The 25,858-nt window shown below is 43.5% G+C and overlaps 1 protein-coding gene across 7 annotated transcripts in view; it reads right to left on the bottom strand.

Moving 5' to 3' along the window:
• LOC144823287 (dipeptidyl peptidase 4-like) overlaps window positions 1-25,858 on the bottom strand; it is an 867,366-nt gene that overhangs the window by 251,874 nt on the left and 589,634 nt on the right. For all 7 annotated transcript variants that reach the window (XM_078681655.1, XM_078681657.1, XM_078681659.1 and 4 more), the window contains one exon: window positions 18,016-18,151. In XM_078681655.1, the coding sequence (XP_078537781.1) occupies window positions 18,016-18,151 (136 nt within the window). The remainder of the gene's footprint in view (window positions 1-18,015; window positions 18,152-25,858) is intronic.

Raw genomic sequence — 25,858 nt, 5'->3', positions numbered from 1 at the left:
AGTATAGTTTATAGTTTGGGGGTTTTTACAGAGAATTTCTCTTTGTTCCATGGAAGAGCTGTCGGTTCGTAGTGCATTAGGGTATTTGTGGTTATTAAACACAGTTTGTTAACTGATTTCAGTGGTTCACCCTGGCAAGAATTCTCGTTGTTGCCTGAAAGAGGCTTCCACCCAATTTTCTACAGTAAACAAATGTATAGCTCAATTGTGTGTGTAAAGCCAAAGTTTCCGAGGTCTGTGGAAAGTTAAGAAGTTGGTCCTCATCTGTAGATCAATTTAGATAAATTTAAACAAGACAGCCAAAGGCACATTGAAATCTCAGAACCGTGATCTTTAGTTTGCAAACCGACTTCATCTTTGTCTGCTGACCACATGTAAGTGAGTCAATATGCACTATTGAAGTCATCTATTACTAAGGATGGGGAATTATTATTGAGTAGGGCTTAAGGAAGATGCACTAAACTTAAATAACTCTTAGAGGTTGAGAGAGATAGTGTAGCCAAGCTAATACAGGCGTGATAACAGCTCACCTACTGAAATCTGTCACCATGTGGACCGCTGTACTCTCAGAAAGTTGACACTCTGCCAGTAGTTTGTGCAGCACAACAAGATAAAGGCTGGTACAATAGTCCAGTCTGGGCAAGATAACCACAGAGAACACTATCAGTTAACCTCTGATGAAAATTTCTTCCTAAGTACGTCAAAAAGATAATAGCAAGGCTTTATCACTGCATTTATCTGAGAATTAAGCACCAATTTGCTCGTCAATCAGGGCTCCAAGTTCCCACACATCAGATAATAGCTTTGGTCTACAGTCAGATATCCAGTGAGACTTCACACCATGTACAACTGCACTGAGATAACTGACTGTCTTGAGGACGCTGCCCTTGCATGATTGGAAAGTCCACATAGGGAGCACTTGGTGCAACTAACATTAGAGAAGGACATCAAACAAGCAATAGATAAACTGTCTGGTAAGACTTCTTGGAGCAAAGAACTCACATCTGAGTTCTACAAAGAGCATACAAATATACTAGGGCTGCATCTCTAGAGGAGTCAAAAGCAGTATGGCAATTGCCACCTACAATGCAGAAGGACCTTCTAATAACACTCCTCAAGCCAGGTAAAGACCCTGTACAATGCTCCTCCTATTGCCCGATGTCTAGGTAAAATATTGGCAGGGGCCTTATACGTCTGATCTTTCAGATAGTGGTACTTGAGCAAGCTGGATTTGTATCGGGCGCTCGTCATCATGGAACCTGCAAACTTTCACTGTTCTAAACCAACTAGATCCACACTTACCAGCTGTGGTTGCATTCTTGTACGCAGCCAAGAAGTTTGGTTCCATTTAAAGGAATTACTTGTTAAAGTACTAGGAAAGATCAGCTTGGGAGACAAAGTCCTGTCCTGGTAGAGACTATTGTGCACTCAACTCGTGGCTCAAGTGTTCATTAATAATGCACTCTCCAACCTGGTGAATGTATCTCAGGTACCAGGCAGAGATGCACCGCTCCTCTTTGCAATCGTGATAGAGTCTCTAACTTGCTTTATCCTCCAAAAACATTTCAAAACTGTGTAAGTTTCATATCCCACCTGATGCTTGTGCCGCTCTACACTGATTAAGTCCATTAAATTAGAGACCACAGAACTAATATTTCACTCTTGATCAGGGTGTTTCTGAAGCTCTGCAGGATGTCTGGGATAAATGTGAACTGGTTAAGTTACTGCAATTTTCTCCTACTCCTGGCACACGCCAATGCCAGGTGGAAAATGCGCAATCTGGCAATCAGACTTAAATTCTACTCGGAAATAGGGATGATGAAAAAACACAATTAAGGACAGCTATATCAAACCTTATGGAGCAAGTCAATCACTGGATCAAGCTTCCTTTGACAATGGTAGGAATGATCACCTTCATAATGATGGTGGTCCTCTGCGATTTCTATACCTGTTTCACAATACACCAATTTACCCAACACACAAATTGTTTTTCATCATTACAACCTCATTGAAGTAGGCTAGTATGGGGTGGCAAACAACCCAGGATTAAATGGACAGTGCTCTGAAACCCAATGAGGAGGATGAGCTGGAAATCCCGAAATTTGAAATATTCTATTTATGTAGGTGTGTGCACTTTGCCCTATGTTGGTACCACACAACAACCCTTGCACTGCTTGTTGTGGTCCAAACAGACTTGGTTGATTCATACCATCTGAAGGTGACAGTGAGCAATCTGAACATCTGTATGCCTGACGATATTAATATAGTACAGGCTTGAAAAAAACTCTGAAAAAAAACTCTGTAATTTGGTTAAAGAGCTCTGCTTTATGTTGAGGAATAAAGCATTGCAGTAATCAAATCTAGACGAGATTAAGGTAAGAAAAAACAGTTTTCTGCTCCGACTACAGATCAAAAGGGAAGATTTTCTTATGGCAGTGAATGATGTTAAAACATGAAGAAACTATTAGATTGACATGGATATGGAAAGCAAGAAGGAACAGGAGGTGAGCCTAGGGCAGAGGGCCAATAATTGTGAGACCAAACCAAGGAATGTCAGCATTAAGTTTTAGGGAATTGTCCTTCATCCACTTGCTGATTGCCAACATACAATTGTTAACATTTTGAGTGACAGAAACTATGTCATCCAACCGTAACAATGATCTGGGTATCGCCTGCATAGGATAATACACTGAGGCCAAAAGACTGAAAAAGCTTGGCCAGAGGAGTGACGTACAGATTGAATAAAGTACGGCGAAGGGATGAACTCTGATGTAACCCAAAGGGCAGCGAAATGGTCTTGGAAGTGAACTGTTCACATCTAACAGTCTGAGTTCTTTCTGTAAGAAAATAACTAACTACATTCAGGGCTTTAACCTTGATCCCCAGCATCAGCATCAGAGTCTGCAGACAAATCTAACATGATAAGCATCACAGACTTTCCAGTGTCCACAATGGTTCTGATGTTATAAACCAATGCACTAATGCATATTCAGTTCTATGTTCTTTCCTAAATACAGTTTGAGATTGGTCTAGTAGATCATAGTGATCGATGACATCCATCAGTTCCTAATTCATTTGCTTTTCTAAGTTTTTAGCTGGTAAATTCAAAAGTTGTGTAGGACAATAGTTCTATACATTTTTCACACCAAGGTTGGCCTTTGTAAGCAAAGGAATTGCCATTGCTTCCTTCTAAATGTTTGTGAAGCAGCCAGAGGTAATTGCAGATTAAGTAGCGACAAGCAACTGCCTTACAGACCAGGTGTAGAATTTTAAGTGAACAGGGGTTCAGAGGAGATCTTGACTTAATTTTAAACAGAAGAGCCTCAACTTGGGAGACAGAGAACGAGGAAAAGGAAGATAATATGGTAGTGTAATTTAACTAACAAGCAGCTGAAAAAAGCTAATTAACTTGAGATTTTAGTGTAGGCAAAGATGGAGAAAGAAGGGGAATGTTCCTATTGGCCACATCTAAGTAAGTAGAAGTATATTATACAATTGAATGCTATCCTGAGGGTTGGAATACTCTGAAAATATATTACATACCTTGTCGAGGAAAAAGGTGGCTAAATCGTCACAAAAAGATTGTGGCCGTTCTGTGGCTGCTGGTACTTTTGAGTCAGAGAGCAAGTTGACATCTTTTTAAAAATCTTTTTACTAAACAGGGTAATGAAAACAGAGCAGGCACAAATACCACAGGAGTTGTGCTTAAGTACAACAAGCGTAAACAGTGTTGTTTAGCCCCAACGACCCTTTGACTGATATTAAAATACATAGACTGTCTAGTGGAGATCAGAGTTCACATAAATGGCAGTTTTGACCATCGAGGACATCATTATGGGGGTGACACATAGACTAACCCTATAGACAATCCTTTTGCCCCAGATCTTCTCCCATTTTTGGGACAGCCTCTACTTTTGTGAAGGCTCTGCAGGGAATCCACCCCCCACAGACAGGCAATATTGTATTTGGCAATTATCAATCCTAGGTTGACCCACAATTGCTTGCGACCCAAGTCTGTGGCATCCTAAACATTAAGCAGACGTCATTTGGAGGAAGGACTTAACTCATCACCACACGCTCTACTCAGACACATCACAGCCAATTTCCAGTAGGTTTGAATTGTGGGACATTCCCAAAGAATATGAAAAAAGGATCCCTCTCGCCCACACTGCCTGCAGCAAGCTGGATCAAGGACTCTGCCTATCTTAACCAAAGCGCTGCGGGAGAAGTAAGATCTATGGAGTAACTTTAGCTGGACTAGCCAAAATTGCATATGAATAGCTTCTTCCTGCGGGGAGTCCAAAGCCTTGGGACACTGCCTGTCAGCACGGTCCTCTAAATCTGCATCCCAACGGGCATGTAAGGGAAGGACGTATCAGGGGAATTATTGATCGACCAGTAGTTAATTACCACTAAATGCTCTGCCAAGTAGTATTTTGGTACATCGGGTAAAGCTATTTCCCCACCATACAAACGTGCATTAATTTGGAGTAGGTGATATGAGGGGATCCATCGTCCCACAATAGAAGTCGGACCTTGCTCTCTACAGTTTTAAAATAGGCTGCGGGGATGGACAATGGTATGTTTTGTAGCACATATAGAGACTGTGGCAATGCCATAATTTGGAATAATGCAAAAAAAACAATTGATGGACGGAATGTTGGACAATGCAAAAATTCACCCCGAGTCATAAGGATCTGGGTTTAATCCATCATTCTTTTGCTCACCACACCCCCCCAGTTTGGACCCAGCCCTATGCAAATCAGTCTTGACCCTGTTCCTTGTGGGAACAGTCCAGCCCGGACTGCCAAGCCAGGTTCTCCCGGGACCGGAAACAAGAATCCTGGGACCGGTTTCAGGGCATCACCCTTCAGCAGCCAGGCTAGCTTGAATCCAGTTGTGCAGTGAGCACGGGACCCACATCTGGGCATACCCTTTCCACTTAGGGCGACAGATGCAAAAGAACCAATTGATGGACAGAATGTTGGACAATGCAAACATTCACCCCCAGTCACAAAGACCTCCAATGCTGGGTGTCACTTTTAAGAGGCACGCCAGCATTTGAATCATGATGTCAAAATTACTGGAAATGAATATTATGGAGTGCATTTTATCAATCTTTATGATAACCTTTAAGTTGCAACAAGGGACCTTGAAGATATAGGCATGAAAGAGTTCAGGATCAGTGCTAACGTAGATCCTAAGATATCTGAAGCCATCTGATGCCAAGGTTACCCAACAATCAAGCAAAAGGCCTGGTGCTCCACCATGGAGGACATATATTGTGGATTTGCACCAATTAATAGTATATCCAAAATATTTATCAAAGTTAGTGAATATATCTAATACTCTGCAGAAGGAGGATTACGGAGCAGCAATATATAATAGGACATCATCTGCATTAGAGATATCTTATCTCTCTACTCCTTGGTACAATGCAGTCAGTGAATCAGTGGGTCCATATGTACCGAGGCCATCAACAGTTCAAGGATCAAGGCAAAAATAAGTGGAAAAGAAGGCATCCCGGCTTGTTACCAAATTGGAGGGGGAACACCCAGGAGATCTATCCATTCACCAGAGTAGAGGAGTCTTAACCAGGACAGAAACGTGGGACCAAAGCCCAATTGTTCGAACACAGTAAAAAGATATGACCATTCAATCATATCAAAGACCGTACTAGCATCAAGTGACATGACTACTGCATTTTCCCGAATCCTGTCAAAGCAACCCAGTACTCCATGAAGTAGCCGCAGATTAAGAGCAGTATTTCTGCTGCACATAAAACTGAACTGATCCGGCTGCACCAGTTTACTTATTATTGGATTAAGTCGAGATGCGAAGAGTATAGCCAGGGTTTTAGCTTTGGCATTGAGGAGTGAGATGGGCCTATAGAAAGCGCAGTTCTCCGCCGGACTTACTCTGTTTAAGTATTACAATGATGGATGACAATCTTTGGTCTCTGGGGAGGACACCTTTGCTGCGACTCTCCATTTACATTCCCAACAAGTGAGGCGGGATGCTGGGGGTATTGAATTTATAAAGTTCAATCTGGAGACCATTTGGTCCCATCGTCTTGCCTGATTGGATGTTACTGATCATAGCACAATTTCCTCCATTGTGGAGGTGTTTTCGAGAAGAGTTTTATCCTCTAAAGAATGAGTCGGGAGATGTAAGTCAGATAATAATTTATGGCAGTCTCCGTTGGTGGTTGTACCCACAAGACAGTGAAGATGAGTATAATTGGCTGCAAAAGCATCAGCAATATCTTCCAATCTCGTCAGTGTTCCCCATAATCAGAGTAGATATTGGTTACTCACTGACTCGCCCTCTCAGGCCTGTCTAACCATACAAGGAGCCTTCCGGCTTTATTTCCTATCTCATATATGAAATAATGGTTGCCTGGAGTCTAGCCGTGGCTGCCTCCATCAATAGATCCCTATATTGTTTCTGTTCAAGTTTTAAATTGTGTTTGACCTCCTGAGTATCATCTCCAGTCAGGGCAGCCTCTAGTTTTGAAATGTCTTGTTCAAGTATGTCTACCTTTTTTCTATTTTTCTTTCGATGCGCAACTGACAGGGAGAGTGCCTGCCCCTTAATGACAGTTTTGAAAGCCTCCCAGAGAATTTGAGGAGATTCTATTGATGTGGCATTCTCTGCAAAGTAGTGTTCCATGTCCTTAACCAGTCCCTCTCGTACACCCGGGATCTTACGGTACCAGGGGTTTAAAGTGATGACCCTTCGAGGTCACAGCCTGTTCAAACTGAAAAGCACCCACTGTGGGGAATAACCGGAAATTCCCCAGGCCACATAGCGTACATCATGAAAGCAAGGGGTGTGGCTGGTCAGTGTAAGGATAAAATCAGTCCAGGAAAGGCTACTATGAGCCTTGTAGTAGAAAGAGTAAAATTGTGCAATGGGATTCTGTGCATGGAAAATGCCAGCAAGTCCTAGGGCAGAGAGTAAGCCTGACAGGTGGGAACAGGAAGGTCGTGGGGGCAAAGATCCTTAGTAATACAGAGTGCCATATTAAAGACTCCCCACATAAGAAGTTCTCCAATATGCAATCCAATTAGACACTTCCCCAATTCCGGGAAATTATTGTTATGCATAGTCAGGGGAACATTTACAGAGAGAATATTGATTGTTGCACCTTCCCACGACCCGTAAAGAGCTGCATATCTACCAAGCTTATCTGTCCAGGTTTGGTTAACAGTGAGGGGAAGTTGTTTTCTAAGAAGGATACCTGTGCCCCTTGAACTGGAGGTGTATCCCACATGCACTATCATTTTATACCCCCATTGATCCAAAGCCTTACAAGCACTGTCGAGAAGGTGCATTTCAATAAATCAATCAATCAAAGCATTTGTATAGCGCGCTACTCACCCGGAGGGTCTCAAGGCGCTTGGGGGAGGAGGGTCCTATACTGCTCGAACAGCCAGGTCTTGAGTTGCTTCCTGAAGGAGAGGTGGTCTTGGGTCAGGCGGAGGTGGATGGGGAGGGAGTTCCACGTCTTGGCAGCCAGGTAGGAGAAGGATCTTCCTCCTGTTGTGGCTCTTCGGATGCGGGGAACGGCGGCGAGGGCGTGGCTGGTCGATCGTAGCTGGCGGGTGGGAGTGTAGAAGGTCAGGCGGTCGTTGAGGTATCTGGGGCCTTGGTTGTGGAGAGCTTTGTATGCGTGGGTGAGGAGTCGGAACGTGAATCTCTTGTTGACGGGGAGCCGGTGCAGGTCTCTCAGGTGTCCGGCGATGTGGCTGTGTCGGGGGATGTCCATGATGAGTCGTGCTGAGGCGTTATGAATGCGCTGGAGTCTTTTCTGGAGTTTGGCTGTGGTTCCGGCATAGAGGGAGTTGCCGTAGTCCAGTTGGCTGGTGACGAGGGCTTGGGTGACCGTCTTCCTGGTTCCGGTTGGGATCCACTGGCAGATCTTGCGTAGCATGCGTAGGATGTTGAAGCATGACGAGGAGACGGCGTTGACTTGTCTGGTCATCGAGAGGGAGGAGTCCAGGATGAAGCCCAGGTTGCGTGCGTGGTCCGTTGGTTTGGGTGCGCTGCCCAGGGCAGGGGGCCACCAGTAGTCGTCCCAGGCGGAGGGTGATGATCCCAGGATGAGGACTTCCGTCTTATCTGAGTTCAGTTTCAGGCGGCTGTTCATCATCCACTCGGCTACGTCTTTCATCCCTTCGTGTATGTTGGTTCTGGCGGTTGCGGGGTCGTTGGTGAGGGAGAGATTTCCTATAAGAGAAAAACATCTAGGGAGTGATGTTTAAGACACTGGAGCACCACCCCACATTGATTTGTCTCCCAAATCATTTACATTTGAGGACATGAGCCATATTTCTGAGGTGGTCAATGCAAGCACCATCACCCAGTACTACTTGATGATGTCTGCAGATATTCAGCCAACAGCTTTATCCGGTGTAGTGGAACAAGGAACCGCACTCATACACCTTTCAAGCTCAAGAAATGTGGTAGATAAGAAAATTCGGTGTCAAGCTATCAGAGAAATAAAAAATACAATGTTATCAAACCAACCCCTTACCCACTTCTCCTCTCCCCCAGTTTAAACTCAAAGCACCCTCCCTGCCTCCATGCAAGATAACCCTAAGACTGTCAGTCTCCCCAACTTACAGAGCGCCTGTCGTCCCTTCCAACATGAAACACTGAGGAGAGTGTGGACCACCCGAGACACCACCACCCGCTGATCCCCATACACTAAGCATTATCAGTAACCCACTAAGCAAGCAAAGTGTCAACATTTGAGAATGATAAGCTCAGTGCGGTCCCTCCTCGATACTGACCCTTACAGTATGAGGACTTATCTTCAGACACAACGATGCAATCTGCCATAAAACCATGTCCTGTTTCAATTGATATGTTCACGGGGTGTGTCACTGCGGCTGCAGCGGTCAATGTTAATGTTAGCTCTCACAGTTTGTCGTTGCAGTGACTTGATCCCTTCTCAATCTGAATTTACAACCACTTGCCTATCGACTCCTCAGATCGTTGCCCATACCATCTCTGTTGTCTTTTAGAGCCATTGCATCCTGCCGTCCTCCACCACTCGAGCCAGTCCCAGACCTCCTGCGAGGTCGAGAAGAACCATTTCTTTCCCTCAGATTCTACACACGGTTTTGCTGGGAAATTCATTGAGTATTTCACTGTCTTGTCTTGTAATGCTTTTTTGACTTCTAGGAAACTGTGATGCTGCACTGAACCCTGAGTGTAAAATCAGAAAAGAAGGTTATAGTTGTGTTTTCATATGTCACTGGAGGAGCACTACATGCTGTCTGAAGTATAATATCGTAGAAATCGAAAATAAGGCCAATGACGGGTTGGGGGGATACCGGCTTGGGACACCTGCCTGAAAAACAATGGGCACATTCCACTGAAAATTATTTGGAAAGGCATCAAGGCTGTAGCTCTTAAAGAACCAGGTCTTCAACAAACAGGTCTACTGCTGATCCCTCAGGTCTCTTTGGGACTCTTAGGATGCACACATTATTTTGACATGATCTACCCTCGTAATCTTCCAGGCAGGCCTCAATGAATTTACTTGTGGCTTGTAATTTGGCGACCTGGGCCATGAGGGCCTTTGTGTCATGGTGCATGGTGACCGTAGATTCCTTCACTTCCTTGACTCTATGTGTCATCCTACAAAGATCAGCTCTTAGCAGTGAGACCTCTGTTGTGGTAGAATCAATGTGTACCTCCAGTGTGGTGTGCACTCCCTCAATCACGCCATGAAATTGTGCGAGTCAGGGGCATCTTTTTGTGAGGTAATAATGCAGCTGATGAGAGTTGTTTCTAAGAGCCATCCGTGGTGACTGGGCCCTTTGGGAGTGCATATTTATCCCACTTTGTTTGGTGGGTTCCTGGCATACACTTGCCGTCCATCATAATGTCAGCCCTGGGGCTTGGGGACAAATGAGGGAGAGACGGGGGCCATGGGGATACTCACTGTTGCCTGCCTCGGGGTACAACACAGTCCCCACGCAGACTGTCCGCTTTCTCACCATGTGTGCGCTGCTCCACAAGGGCCAACCATGCACCCAGCCTAGATTCAACCAGCAGGGGAACGCAACCTACCGCAGATATCCAGCCAAGTGCTTTGAGGAGAGTACGGCAGTAGAGGAGATCGTACCGCAGTCTGAAGAGGGGTACGAGTCCACAGGAACAGGCGAGGTGCAGAATAGCAGTGATGGCTCACGATGGTAACAACTCCATATGGAGATGCACAATTACATCAGTGAATGTGAATGAGGCAGTAAGGAGTCTAAAGCAGAGCCATTATGTGAGGGCATGCATGCATAAGTGCTGCTTTAACCAGAGGTTGGTAGGCACCTGATGTAGATACTGCTGTGCTCCACACTTACTGCCCAAGTCTATGCCAACTCCCCACAGTCCAGATCCACTCAATTTGGATCAGGAGGAGAAGGGTAGGGAGAGCGGACAGGCCCTCTGCCGGGGCCCACTGCAGAGCCAGTGTTCACCCGGCTGGGTGACCTAAAGGTTGTCCAGAAGGTGGGGGCCCAATCAGGCAACTCACCCCCTTGTATCTTCAATAGGCTTGGACCACGTCGATTAGCCACTCCCTCAGCCGGGCCAAGTGGCCTACAGCTTCTGCCACAAAGTCTCGCCCACACCAGGCCACCAGACTCAAAGGGGGAGGGCCTCATCTCCGAGACCCCAACCTGCACCACCACCCGGCATGGCCAGTCTATCACTGCCGCTACAACACAGTTTTGGCCACAGCACTCATCCTCTCCAGCACAATTCTTACTCTAGGACAGGGTCCACTCACTGGCTAGGCCCAAATGCATCAAGTTTTCAGATGGCAGCTTTAAACAGTCGTTGCAGGTTTGCTGGGTTTCCCACAGGCCAGCAATGGATTGCATATAAGTTGATTGCTTCTAGAGAAAGGATCATTAAGCGAATGGCTGGGGATATTGCAGATGGATATCGGAGCTGCTCTAACAAGCGGCCATCTTGGGGTGGTGGGCACTAATAATTTTAGATGCATAAAAGCAGGATTTTCCTCAAAAGTGGCCTGCTTGTAATTGCAAATTATAGACCTTTTGCCTGAGGTTCATATGCTAGACACCATTTGCGCTCTTGCCTGTGACATAATTGTCTCATGGATTTAAGGTTATCCGAAAACTGGGTTCAGAAGATTTCACCCAATGCTGATGGCAAGTATTAAATGGAGCCACAATGTCACAGAGATCCATGCACAGGTTCTGGTGAAGTACAACTACTAACTCAGGATCAGGATGAGTAACAAAACCCATGGACTTCAGAACATGATCAAACTTATCCAAGTCCATCTGTTGCTAATCACGAAGCCCTACCTTGATATAAAGGGTCAATAAGATGTTTTTCAAAAAAGGTAAATTAATTGAAAAGCCAATTACACTATGGTCATGCCAGATAAGAGGGAACCTTAAGCAAAGGATTGTTAATTAAAACATCATCCTGAGTGTGCCCCACTGAATGAGTAGAATATAAGAGTTGGGATTAACCAAAACTGGACGTGCTATCAGTGAGGGGTCTAGAGAAGGAGCAAGACAGCACCTCCAGGTGAACGTTAGAATCCCCCAAAAAGGATTATTTTTTTATTTATGGACAAAAGGTTCCAAGAGTATACTCATAGAGGAGCCCTAGGACCCGGGGGCTGGTAGAGAAATAAAACTGTGAAGGCAAAGGTATTAAGAACTTTCAGATTGTACACTGTAGCCTCACAGGTGGTGGAGGAAATTAGAGAAATAATGCTCTGGTATATGCTACGTATAAAATATTGTGCATGTCTGGAACTGCATCAGCAAAACAGGGGGCTAAGTCCTCATGTGCCTAGGTCTTAATTTAAAAAATGCAGTCAGGATTGTGCAACTGAATGAATCCCCAAAAATGTAATTTTATTCATCATTAGCGAGTGTGCATTCAAAAGATGGCAACTTGCTAGTGAGAAACTTAACTGGCATAGCAAGAGAATCGTCAACTATTGCAGCCTGAGGACATGCAGCGATTGGCAGATTGGGCTAGATTGTTGCAGGAGGCTTCACTGTTTAAAACAGGCCCAAACAGGGAGCATATATGTCAAGTGCTTCTTACTCCAAGGCTTAGCATATCATCCCACATATAATAAATCTGAGATCACTCCTTTGGCAAAAAAGGTCAAGGGGTTTGGGAACAAGGTTCAGTCCAGGCACAGATGTGCACAACAGGCTTGCCTTTGTCACACCTTCGGCACACCAGCAGCATACCCGTGGTGGTGACACGCTGCCTTGCACTTTAAGAAGCCGGCCATATAAAAAGGGGCATGGCTGGGCTATGATGCATTGTGTCAGCGGATAAGGAAGCAAGAAAGTAAAAATCTAAACTAAAGTTCAGCAACTCCTACTTGCATTCAGAAGCTCCCCTTTGAAACAAAACTTACTTGGAAATATATTTAAAAGTTAAAATAAACATTGGAAAACAATTCATAAACACATTAAAACAGCCAATAATGTCCTTCTAAGATGGTGATGCTAAAAAGCAAAGGAGCCAGGCACCTCCAACCCACAACTAGAGCTATACAAAGAAACAAATGGTGCACCCCGGGAGCAGGTCATAGGCTATACACCAGCAATCACTCAAGAAGATTACAGGCTGGTAACTTGGTACATACAAAGCAGTCGGGCTTAACTTAGAGGAGTCTGCAAAGTATTTATGCAGCACATAAACAATAATAAAGCAAAAGCACAACCAATTTAGAAAAATAGAGAAAGATTTTGTGAAAAAAGGATACCAGAATGACAAGAATCCAATCAGTAGAACAGGACATTTTCAGTTTTAAAATTTTGTTGGTCAAATAGCTCCCAAAATCAAAAAGCACCACTTGTGGTCATCTGGTCATGCTAGAACAGAGGAAGGTTACAAGTTCAGGCCAACTGCGGTGGAGCTGGGTCTGATATACGGAGTAGCTTAGTCTTGCTGAAGAGTTACTTTCTCAAACCTGGCACAAAGAGTTTTGTTCAAGTTTGTTGAGACTGTGAGGAGAAGGCTGAGCATCATAAAGCTCATCGCTGCAGCACAAAGACCAGTTTGGGCATCGTAGATGGTGTTCGCTATTGTGTGAAATGCCGTTCAGGCTTTGCGGACGGTCGTTGCTGTAGCTTTGCGTTGGAGGTCATCGCAGGCTGTCATGGCTGTAGTGCGAAGTACGCATCTCATGTTGCAGGTCATCCCTGAAAATCGCTTTCTTTGCAAAGAGCAGGTGTCACCTCAACTTCGTGTTGGAGGGTGTTGCTGGCAGCAGAGCTGTGGTTATGAGGAGCTCAATTTCCATATTGTTTCTTAGGAGGCGCTCTCACTGATACCAACCAAGGGTCCGGAACCTGGGGGGTACATCTTGGGGTCAGCCCTAACCACAGCAGAGGCCAACAGCAGGGGTCAGACAGGTCCAGTTGCAGGTCCAGGCAGGTCCAGTTGCAGAAAGTCAGCAGCGCAGTTGCAGCCTCATCCTATGATGCTTGTATCTCACACAGGAGGTCAGCGAACTGACCCTTGGAGCCACTCTGTGTTGCCTGTGGTGAAGGTAAGCAGGTAAAATCTTTCTTTTCAGAGAGCAAGGTGGTCCTTCAAGCATCAGGGCAGTTCTCTGGCAGCAGGGCAGTCCTTCCACTGTAATTTCCACAGGTCTAGGGATGTTCTGATGAGTGCCTCTGAAGGTCCAATATGTATACCTAGTGTCAGCCTTTATGTGGGAGATTCCCAGTCCTACTCCCACTTCTGGTTCTGAAAGGTTCTTCCCCTGTCAATGTTCCAAACTGTCTGGGGTGACAAAAGACAGGGTAGACCTGGTTTCAAGTTCCTTTATGTATGCAAAAGCAACGCCGTTTGAAGTTGAGCTTGGCCTAGCTGGAGAGTTCTATTCCTTCTATCTTCACTAGGCCATCCAGGAATTCCCAGTTCAGTATGCCTAATCCTCAACTCCTCTACATTATAGGTTCACCTTGCCTAGAAAGCTAGTATTGAGGGTTAGACCATTGAGAATTAACGGTACAGTGAATTGGCACCTTTGGCAAATACCAAAGTGCCTTGGGTAAGTCTTGGTCATATATAAACATTCATGTAGCCCATAGATTCTCACTGTAGCCTCATTAACACTTTATCATACTTATAGTCCCAAGAATTCCTGTCCTAAAGAGACCCGGATATCCGTAGTGGGTTTGAAATGTCATCATAAACCATTAAAGCATAGCCCGAAGAACACTAGACCATACTCTATGATCTAATGATTGATTCAGAATCCTTAAAAGACAGCCTTTAACTTGCAATGACTGACTTCTCCCTTTTAAAACGGCCACCTCATGTTTAATCACATGTTGGTTTTGTTCACTTCACTGGGGTCACATAAGACACTCCCTTATAAGTATGTAAATAGTATCAATATATGTTGTGTTTTATGAGCGTATGTTTTTTATTGAGAATTTTGTAATTGCAAATAAATATCACCCACTTCGGCTGAAGTGAGTGTTACAAAAAATATTTCTCTAATGGGCTACTCTTCTATAGTCATTGGTCCAAACACTGATCAGTGTGAATTAATTTGAACAGATTGATTGTATCATTTTCAATTTTCCTTGTGGGTCTGTGATCAAATCATTGCAAAAAGTGAGATATTTTCTAAAGCTAAAACATCTTTATTTAAATGAGTTCCTTGTGAACAATAGTGCTCAAGCTGAATTCTCTACAAGTGGCATTTTTGGAAATCTAACATAAAATCTGACTTTATTGTTGAAGAGGGTTCTAAATTTCAATTAATTTGAGTTTAAACGGCGAATCTCCAGCTACTTCCAATCTAAAGTTAGCTCTTATAAAATTTCATAAGGTAATGTAGTGTTAGTCAATGAGTGAGATAGAACATACAAAAGTGAAAAACAACTTTAGGAGTTCTTCACTGCTGTGGCACACACATGTCCTACTTTTAAAATACAACACACCCTGCCCTGTGAGCCACTATGGCGTACCATGGGGGTGACTTCTAAGTATTTTAAAGGGAGGGTTAGGCCTAGCAAAAGGATTTATTTTTTGCTAGGTCAAAATTGCAGTTTAAAACTGTACTGCAGGCTTCATTGGCAGGCCTGAGACAGTTTTTTTAGCAGGCTACTTTAGTGGGTGGCACAATGAGTGCTGCAGGCCCACTAGTAGCATTACATTTACAGCCCCTAAGAACATGTAGTACCAGCTTTTGGGCACCTAGAAATACATTAAATGTTCCAATTACTTGTAGACAAATGCAGCATGTTTGGGGGAGAGAGCACAACACATTAGTACTGGGTGGTTAAGTGCACAGAGTCATAAAGCCAAAAAATAAAAAATTCAGTAAACAGGAGGGGTAAAGGCAAACGTTTTGGGGGAATACCAGGCGATTGATATCAGGTCTAACATATACTAATTACTGTACAGTTTTTAGTGTCAAGATGTCTACGATAGTTGTAATAACTTCTTGAAACGTAAAAAAAGATCAAAATAATTGAAATGTACTGCTATATGTATGTGTATAGTGCTCATATAGCGCAAACGGAGTCTCATTGCAGCTGAGTACTGTGCAGAGTCAAAGATAAGGAAACAGTTAACAAGTGATTAGAGGGGGTAGCTAGTTTCCAAGAAGAGACAAGGGCTGCAACTACATTTTCAAGTAACATTTTTTAGCTTTTTCCCTTTATTGGAGCAGGGTTGGGATACCATCATGTTATTTCCGATCCTGGATAATAGATGGAGATATCCTGCTGCCTTGCTGTCTGTTTTTTGAACTTCTCCAGTCAGTCTCCAGTCTGTTGGTGCCCTGGCTCTGGGTCAGCCAAGAAACACCAGTAATAGTGAGTTTGTCAGCCAGGTAGGTGGGAGTGTCATGGTTTTGAAGACAGTGGAGATCTGCCAGGCTCTGGACTTCCCCAAGAGCCAGATGCCATTGAGAGCAGTATTGGGACTCTAGTGACAGAAGGACATTAATGATGAGTTAATATTACTTGAGATGGTGCCTTGGACAAGTCTTCTTCTCTTACCAGCACAAGCTATGGCCCTGATGTTCAACGTAATCAAAGCATTAAATCAATAACAACACGGTTGTGGTGTTAGTCCGATTTGAAAGTTGATGTTATCTGATAATAGCCATAGATGCACAATGACAATCTCCCCATCCTTGCACCCTGGTGCAAGGGTGCCTGCGCCAGCGCATGGCTGCAGTTTGTGTGCCAGCGCAGGGGGAAGCACAGAGATGTGACATATTCTTCTAAATATGTCTCATCACTGTGCTTCGGAAGTGCCACAGCGTGGTGTAGCCAAAGGGCTTGCAGTGCCACACTGCAGCACTTCCTTGGAGATCTGCCCCTCAAAATATATACAGACTGGTTCACCGTGATACAGACTAATCAAAAGAAACAGATGCAGTAATGATTAAAGGTCAAGGCCACAATAAGTGCCCCGCTTAAATTGGAAAATATTCAAAGTAAACAAGCAATAAAAATGCAAACGGGAATATGAAAATGCAGGTAATCACAAAGCATGACTGTGTTAGACTACTGCTCTGCCTCCTTAGAGGTGCTATCATTTTGCAGTAAACAGTAAGGTGATATGAAGGGCCAGATTTAGAAAGGTTTCACATCGTGTTTGTGTTACTTTTATAACGCAGACCTGATGCAAGGGGCATTTCATGTAGACACGGCCGGCACAGGTAACAGTGGTGAGGCGGTGGGGTGGGGGCGGGGAGGTGGGGGTAGGGAGTGTACACACAAGAGTATTGGAAAGTAAAATAAACAAATAAATATAACCACTTTCCTTGCATTTGCCACATCGCTGAGTTGGCGATGCAGCGAGCGCAAGGTGAATGGTCTTTTTATTTTTTTATTTTACTTTCCTTTACTTTTGTGTGCAGCATTGTACAGCATTCTAACAATGTAGAAACAGTTTAAAAGTTAGTCTAAGCATAGTTTTGTTTCAGGAAGAGTACCCTCCCAGACCAAAACCTATAGTAGACTTGTGCAGACACTTTTGCACTATGGTACAAAGGTGTGTGCATGGTGCTAGGCAACATGATTCTGCACCGGCCCTTGGGAGAATACAGGATAGTTTCATATCTCTGTAGATATGATATTTTCCTGCTTTCTCCTTGTCACACAGCACAGAAAATTTGGGAGCCGCGTTAATTGTGTGACAGGTTCATAAATCTGGGCCCTGGTGCCCAGCGGAGGGTCTGGAAAAAAATATTTGATAATCCATATAGGAAGATTGCTTATGTATGGTGCAAGTTTCACCTGCCATGCGGAACTTCTATGCAGTTGCATGGCTAGGCCTTCTGCCGCTCGTGGCGGTCCCAGCCTCTGCTGCCCCGCATGGCTGCAGGTAAGAGCAGGGTGGGCACCGTCTCAAAACTCGTGTCCCCCCGCTACATCTCTGCTTCTATGTATCTTTAGAACTGAACAAGGTTATGATGTCCTCTAGGATGAGGTATGCGTTCAGGGGACAGGCCATGTTATGAGCTGGTAAATACATTTTAAGCAGTGGCGTAACAAACCTTGAGGGGGCCCCCCTGCAGGGTACGTGCAGGGGCCCCCTCCAGACTCAATCTAGAGCTCCCCAGCAGAAGTGCGGTGCTGACGGCCCCCCTAGAGGGTAAGGGCCCCCCAGCACCGTGGGGCTGCAGGGGCCTGTGTTACGCCCCTGATTTTAGGCTCAGGTAGAGAGAAAGAGGGATGGAGTTTGTCTACATCCCTCCATGTTCTAGAATGATGATGATATCTGTTAAGGGAGGACGTGGGGCAGAGAACAACTGGAGCAAGAATTGGGTTGTGGACATCACAGCCAATGTCGTAAGAGTGAAAAAATGTCAGCAACCACATTGTCCAGTGTTGATATGCCTGGTTAATTTAGAAGTCTAGAGATGCATCATCTGTTGCCCAATTAAATTTACTTCACTCATTCAGGCATTTTCAATTCATGGAGTTTTGCATACATTCACATGTTAATGGCACTTACATTCGGACAGTTCCAGGCTCCTCCTGCACCCGCTAGTTCACATATGACCAATTCTGATACGTTTTGGATTCTTTTAAGCCATTGTACACACATCTTTTCATCTGTTACCCACGTTGTAGAGGTAAGGTAATAATCACTGAAAGAAAGAAGAACGTTTTGAGTATAGAATTCAAAGATAGCACAGAATTCTAGGAGTTCTCTGCTCATATTCCTCATACATAAAGTAAATGTAACTAAGATGGACAGGTTTAATATTTGTAATGGTTGAATTTGAAAATTGTGGGTGGAGACGTGATCCATTTAGCTCTAACATGATTTTTTCCCAGGACATATAAACTTATATTTAAAAAATATAGGTTTAAAGGATGCAACACAACTCTGTTAAAGCAAAGCATTTCATCACACACACTTTGTGGCAAACATGTACAATACTTTCAGACTAAGGTGAGTTAATCACAAGAAAAAATCCAATCTTGTTTGTCTCCATTAGATGTGTCAACCTCATAGACCAAGTTACACTGACCTATATTTGAAATAGCAGCTTTATCCATTGGATCCAGTGTGACACCTGAGTAGTTAATTTGTGATTGCCAGTGGGCATTCACTTCAGTGGACCATGACTCTTTGCCTCCTCCTGCATTGTCCCACTCTAGCAGTAGGAAACAGCAGATTCGTCCTTTAATTTTCCAGTCATAGACACAGAAGAAAGACAGTTACTAAAGGGATCCTTTATCTTCTCTTTTTTTAAAAATATTTGTATTTATTTCATGTCAGCAGATAGTTATACAGAAAATAAATCATACACAAAAACATACAAATCCAGCATGGCGAACGTCATACTACAAAGAAAAAATGAAAGGAAAATAAATACAAAAAGCAAAATACTGTAAGCATTTTTTGGTGATACAGTCGATAAACATAAAGAAGAAGAAAATCAAATCCAGTTTGAGATAGGAGCCCAGAGTTTTCGACCAAATATCTTCTTTTTCAAACCCTTCAGTTTGTACACCGCATTCTCAAGTTAGAATATAGATAATAATCTTGAATGCCAATGATGAAAAGCTGGAGGATCAAAATCTAACCAACGGGAGGTTATACAGGATCGATATACAGACATACAGATAAATAAAAAACCTTTTTCTACAGTCATTCCTGTACCAATTTGATCTGTCTGAATTCCAAGAATTACTAATTCAGCAGACAATTCAAGTTGGATCCCTAAGCTGTCATTCAAATAAAATTGTACATCGGTAATAAATTGAAGTAATTTGGGGCAAGTAAAAAACATATGAGTAGAATCTGCAGCAATATAACTACATCGATTACACTTGTCCCCGCTTTTTGATTTCCATTTAGCTAACTAAGCAGGGGTATAATACAAATCAAAAATGGACAAAAAATGTTGACTTTTAAAAGATCCATTAAATAAAGTACTAATTGACAATTTGATTGCTCTAGACAGATCAACTTCCTCCTTTTCTAATTTCTTGCCATTTATCTGCATATACACACAAATCATCTTGCAGCCTAGGTATCATCATCTGGTATATTAAGCCAATTCTGATCCCCTTTCTGCTGCATTCTAGTATATCAATTTTATTCATCAAAATTTGATTTAAAAAACCCTTAGACTCCAGAAAGCTTCTAATTTGAAGATATTTAAAAAAATCCATTCTAGAGAAATTATATTTTTGCTGTAAAAAAGAATGAGAAACAAATTGATCATCCTGATATAAATCTCCTAATATGCACACACCAGCAGCGTGCCACCTCATCATTACTGGGTCTCTAAAAATCTCAGGTAGAATCTGATTATTCAATAAGGGCATATAATAATTCAAGCCAAAACAGCAATTAAATCTTTTTTTGAACTGCTTCCACATTTGAAAAGCAGTTATCATAATTTTAAATTTTGTTTTTTTATAATAACTGGGCTCTATTATTCTCACCAAACATTGTGCACTTCCTTCCCCAAAACCATTTCATAAATTGACGGCATAATTGATTCATCCAAAGTGACATCTTGAAAAATTAAAATGCCCATATATCTTAATTGAACCGCCCAATAATATAACCTAAAATTCGGTATCCCCCAGCCTCCCCTGATTCTAGGAAGAGTACACCATTTCAGAGCTCTTCTAGATCTCCCGTAGCCCCAGAGAAACCTGGAGGTCATTCTATCTATTTTACAAAAAAAAAATCAGAGGGAAACAACAAGGGTATCGTACGAAACAAATACAAAAATTGAGCAAATATTAACATTTTTAGCACGTTAGTGCGACCGTTGAGAGATAGATGTAAATTATTTAATCTCTCCAGTGTTCTATTAGCTGAATCTAATATAGGGTCAGTATTAAGCCGTACAATGTCATTTATTTTGGCAGATATTGTTATACCAAGATAAGAAGGGTCAGCAGAAAACACCAAGCCACCCGGTCGACCCTCTGCCGAGTGAATCAGCTGCGTTTTCGAGACATTCAATTTATATCCCGAGAACTCGCCAAATTCCTGAGCCCGTTCTATTATTTTAGGTAACGCAAGTTTAATATCAGAGGTGACAATAGCGACATCATCGGCATATGCAAAAACGTTATATTCTACTTGATGAATTTTCACGGGAGCAAAATCAGCTTATTTTCCTAAAAAAAGTTCAAACAGGGCTCAATATATAATGTGAACAACAAGGGGGACAGAAATCAAGCCGAACAAAAAAGCTACAGCCCTTTGCGGTTCTCTGCTTATCAGGTCTAGCAAGACCAAAAACTGCCTCTCTAGCCAAAAAATTGTTACATCGGACCAAAATTGCTCTAGGCCGTTCCACCTCTGATTGCTTAGCTTTCTTGATTGTAAAAGGAAAATGATGCGCCCGTTCAATAACTGTAGACCAAGCCCGGAAGTTAGCTCTGGAAATGCATCTTGGAAAAGTTCGCAAATAAATTTCCGTACATCAGATCCCCCGATTTCTTCCGGAACCCCCAAAACTCGCAGATTATTCCGACGCGATATATTTTCCAACTCCGTGAGCTTGAAGCTTATGTCGTCACGTTCAGCTTTTATGGAACTGAGCTCTAACTTTTGAGCCGCAACTTCATCCTCAAGCGCGGATATTCTAGTCTCTGCTTCAGTGACTCGTGATGAGATATCAGTACAAATCTTAGTGACTCGCCTAACAGCATTCTGAACCTTTCTACATGTGGTTTGCGTGCAAGCAATTTCCATTTTTGACTCAGCTCTGTGTGCTAACATTGTCTGATAGATCATAGCTAAAGTCACCTCTTGATCATTATGAGATTAGTTAGATTGCTTTCCTCCAAAACAACTGGATTTGGATACAGCTTCCACAACCATACCACTAGAGTCAAGTGCCTTACTCTTAGTACCTGTAGACTTTTTGGCTCTCTGCTTTTTAACAGTTGTCGCAGACCCAGGGAAAGTCTCACTTATTCTAGATTCGTCATCCATGCTACTCTCACCTGGATAATCTGCCCAATCCTTATCCATACTCTCATCCGACTAGTGGTCTGACATTGAGAAAAAGTTGTCGGCAATCTCTTGGAGGGCCAGAGAGTCAGGGTATAGAGCCTCCGCCACCTCGGATAACATTGCTCCCTCAGAGGGGAAGTTTAAACCAGCAGCACCTTCAAAGTTTAAACCAGCATCTACATGAACTCCATTTCCCATAATGCAACCATCCGGGCTCTTTTCAACATTATTTGCGGTATCAGGCAGAAGCGTTTCTGTAACTAAATTAATTAATGCCTCCGCAGTAGAATCCCCTTCCTGAATTACCTGGCTCATTGGTGCGTTTTCAGATCTCTCTAGTAAGTTTTTCTTCAATATTTGTTTCTCAAACATCTCGGGGAGTGTTTGTGCTGCAGGATTCAGGTTATGCGCTTTCCTTCGCTCCCCTCCCTTCCTACTGCTTAATGTCGGCTCCGACTGCGAAGTCGACTTCTCAGCACCGCCCGAAGCCCCCGACTCACCCGCGGCTCCTTCTTCAACACCAGGCTGCCCTGAAGTCTTCGTTTTGCCGCTTCTGGTAACCAGAGGCTTCAGAGGGGGTTTCAGCGGCATCCTTGGTTTTGAGCTAGCAGCCCCAAACAGGTAAAGTCCAGGAGAAAGGGGAGGGAAGCACCACGCTGGTACTCGGGGAAAATCGAGAAACAGTAATGGTGCAACCATGGATTATTATAGCGCCACGCGTCCCACGCCGAAACCTCAACACTCTGAAAGCACTGGAGCCGCTACTCCGTGTAATCCAATTTTAGCTAAAATCTTCCAAGCGCCGGCAACAAAGAGCAGAGAGATCCCAATTTCGATTGAAGAAAGCCAGAAGCCTACTAGGTGAACATCGTTAGCTTCTCCCTTTCCCGACCAGGAGTGTTGTAAACGTATCTAGGACCCTAATTAAATATTCCCGATTCATGCCCTTATGTGGCTATAACAAATAATATCCTTATAAAGGCATAAGAATCATATCTATATTTAGTCATAGCCAATGCAGTCCAAATACGGCAAGGCTACTCCCATAGACTCCTAGAAAGTACAACGCGTTCTTTAAACAAACCAAGCCTCCAGCAGCAAGGGAATTCCCCCTGCTTTTGTTTTGATTTGTGCAAGAACTCCTGGAGTCCAGAAAGAACTGTAAGTTCTTAGTGACGTTTTATGTCCAACCTTACGTCAAACCCAGCACCTTTCAGGTATAAATATACCAGCATTTGCCTTAAGCAAACACACGGTGGTTTGGAGCAGAGCGGCTATCTACTTGCCCGACGCCCAGCTGATGCGAGTACTGAAGGAAGCCGACCCTCCCATTTGACGCACTGAGAGAGACGCTGTCTTTTCTCCTGCCAAGAAATCCAGCTCCAGTGTTTCCAGTCACCCTTGCGGGTGACTGGGAGAACGAGTCCTGAGAAAGAGATACAAGACCTCCTTCATTCTATAAACAAGGTACGGAGCTGATTAGATCCTTAAGAGAATTCTTGAGGCAGATTCTTCACAAAACTATCTTAACTTACTTACACCTTCCCACGTATTAGGCTTAGGTCAGGTACACTGGGGTAGGCGTATTTTAGAAACACCAGTTAAGCACGTTTAGTCAACCTTTTATCGCTGTATGTATTTTGTGTATTTTATCCATTTTAAGTATCATATGGCTCAGAAACCATATAAATGCTTTTACAGTATTATTTCATAATACTCCTTTTACTGTACGCACTTTACTTTATGACAAGTATTGAAATTGTGGCAATTCACTTCTCTTGCACGAGAAAGAGGACTGCTCAATAAATAACAACTTTTATTGAAAACGCCCGTCTCTCTATTTCTCTGCACTCTGGTGAAACTAAGCATGCACGATTGACTGAGTGAAATAGCTGTCTATTGTTTTCACACGACTCTGGAGATATACTCCTTATTCTGGAGGGAGCAAAGTTGTCATGTTTATGCGGTTGTCAGAAACTAATCCCTTCTTGTCTATTCAGGAAAGTTAACTCCTTCCTGTTCACTCGAGAAAGTTTCTAGTGACCTCTGAGCCAGCTGGCAATCATAATTAATGCTAACATATTCAGTAGAGACCTAGTTGACCTCAATCCTACGTCTAAACTATTGTTTATGTTATTCCAATGTGCAGAGCCTATTGGGAATATAGGAACTACACTACAGGAGCAGAGGAGCAGGTACCTCACACAGCCGCTGCAGCAGCCGCCATCTTGCCATACACTGGGGTAGTGCTTCGGGATCCTTTATCTTCTCAATATATAAGTAGTTCTTTAGTTTCCATGAGCCACAATAGTAATAAAAGTGGGAGTGTTGCCCTGTTAAAAATGGTGTTAAAAATTGTGTTTCTGGTTCGCCAGGGTTTGCACCTAAGTCAGTCAGTACCCACCACTCTAGTCAGGGCAAATAAGTTACACACCAAAGATAACCTGTGCTCACCCTCTGATAGCTTGGCACAGAGCAGTCAGGCAATGTGTAACACAGTAACACAATGAACACACCACAAAAGAGACTCCACACCAGATTATATAAAAATATATAGTATATTGTACAAAACACACAGCCTAAAGTGACATGAATCAGAAATGCTCTGCATATTATGCAATACTAAGATAGTGCTCATTATCCTGACAGTGCAAGAATCAAAACAACATACATTATAACCTCAATGAAGACTTAGAGCATGAAATGCAACAGGTTATGAAATAATACAGATTTGTCACATTAGTGCAAGACATGTAACTGTGTTTAGAGACCAAACTCCTGAATCCCCAAATATCACCTTGAGCACATCAGTAATAGTAAGCATGGATCCAGAAACTCCTGCACCTCTATTAGCAGGGTTACTGTAATCCCTATTGGTACAATCGGGGTGTTTCAGAATCAGCCAGGGCTCATTTTATAGCCTTTACGATAATTCTTGCAGGACCGGTGAAGGGAGTGGGTTCTACTTTCGTATGTCCCTGTGGTTGTGAGGAGACTGCAATACCCCCACTTACCCCAGTAAGAGGTTGGGGCAAATGGGGACATAGGGCCTGCTATAGTACAAGGGTGCTAGCTAATGTCAGTGAATTCCAACTGTGAGGGGCACGGAGAAGTCGATGAGACCGTTCGGGTCTGAATTAAGTTAAATTCACACAGACCGCTGCAGACGGGGGCCAGGGCCAGAAGTGCGTTTATAATCACCCCGACATGGTGAGGTGCAGCGTACTGCCGTAGGTCTCCAAAGGAGTTTAAATAAACATACACTGCACCGGCTGTGGGCAGAAATTGAACTGGTAACCTCTCAATGGCGTGATGCGCTGCATTCTCTTATAGGGATCACTCGAGTCCAAAGCAATTTAAATAAATATGCACCGCTGCGGTCGCAGGGTGGAATTACGTTGGTAATCACTCCTCAATGGTGAGATGTGCCAGGTGCTGTTATCGGGACCACTCGGATCCGAAGGAAATTAAATAAACACACACTGCAGCAACCATGGGCTGCCGCAAGGAATGCGTTTTGTAATCACATGTGCTGAAAGTGCATTTGAGGAACCTTGATGACCAGGCGGCTGTCAGGAAGATGCTATGCAGCTCTTCAGCCCCAGGCAATAGAAAAGAATGTTCTCGCAGCACGGGGGCACTGCAGTTTAAAGATCAGATATGAGAATCTTGTCGTAGTGAGGTCTGTTGTGTTCCTGAGACCTCAAAAAAGAACAGGGGGCGAACCAACAAGCCCTTGTTTGAGGACAGGACACAGCTTATACAAATTTAAGTGTGCCCCACCTCCCTCTCTCCCAGCCCAGGAAGACTATAAGTATGCAGATGTAACCCTTTCACACTTAACCCTTCCTGTCTGATGGCTGTCTGGAGAGATTGCACAAAGTGTAACTGTCACTCAACCCTAGATGTGGATTGTAGTCAGGTTGCAAAGCACATACATTATAAGCAAAGAGAAATGTTCACTTTCTAAATGTGGCATTTTTAAAATAGTAATATAAAACCCACCTCCCCCATTAAGCAAGTTTTATCAACACTATTCTAAACATACCAAATATGGCAACACCACTCCTTTCAGATAAGGAATTACCACTTAAATACATATAAGGGAATTCCCAATGCTAGCCTATGAGAGAAGTAGGCCTCACAGTAGTGAGAAACGGAATAGGGTGTTTGTCACTACCAGGACATGCCACACAATAAAGGCACATGTCCTACCTTTTACTTACACAGCAACCTGCCCATAGGGCCACCAAGGCCTTCCTTAGCGGTGGCCTATATGTAGTAAAAGCAGAGTTTAAGGCTAGGCAGTTAGTTTTAAATGTCAAGTCAATGTGGCAGCAAACTGCGCGCCCAGGCCCTG

The sequence above is a fragment of the Lissotriton helveticus genome, chromosome 3_1 (genome assembly GCF_964261635.1).
Source record: "Lissotriton helveticus chromosome 3_1, aLisHel1.1, whole genome shotgun sequence".
NCBI lineage: Eukaryota > Metazoa > Chordata > Amphibia > Caudata > Salamandridae > Lissotriton > Lissotriton helveticus.
The sequence above is the reverse complement of the archived record's forward strand: the minus strand, read 5'-3'. Positions and strand labels throughout refer to the sequence as shown.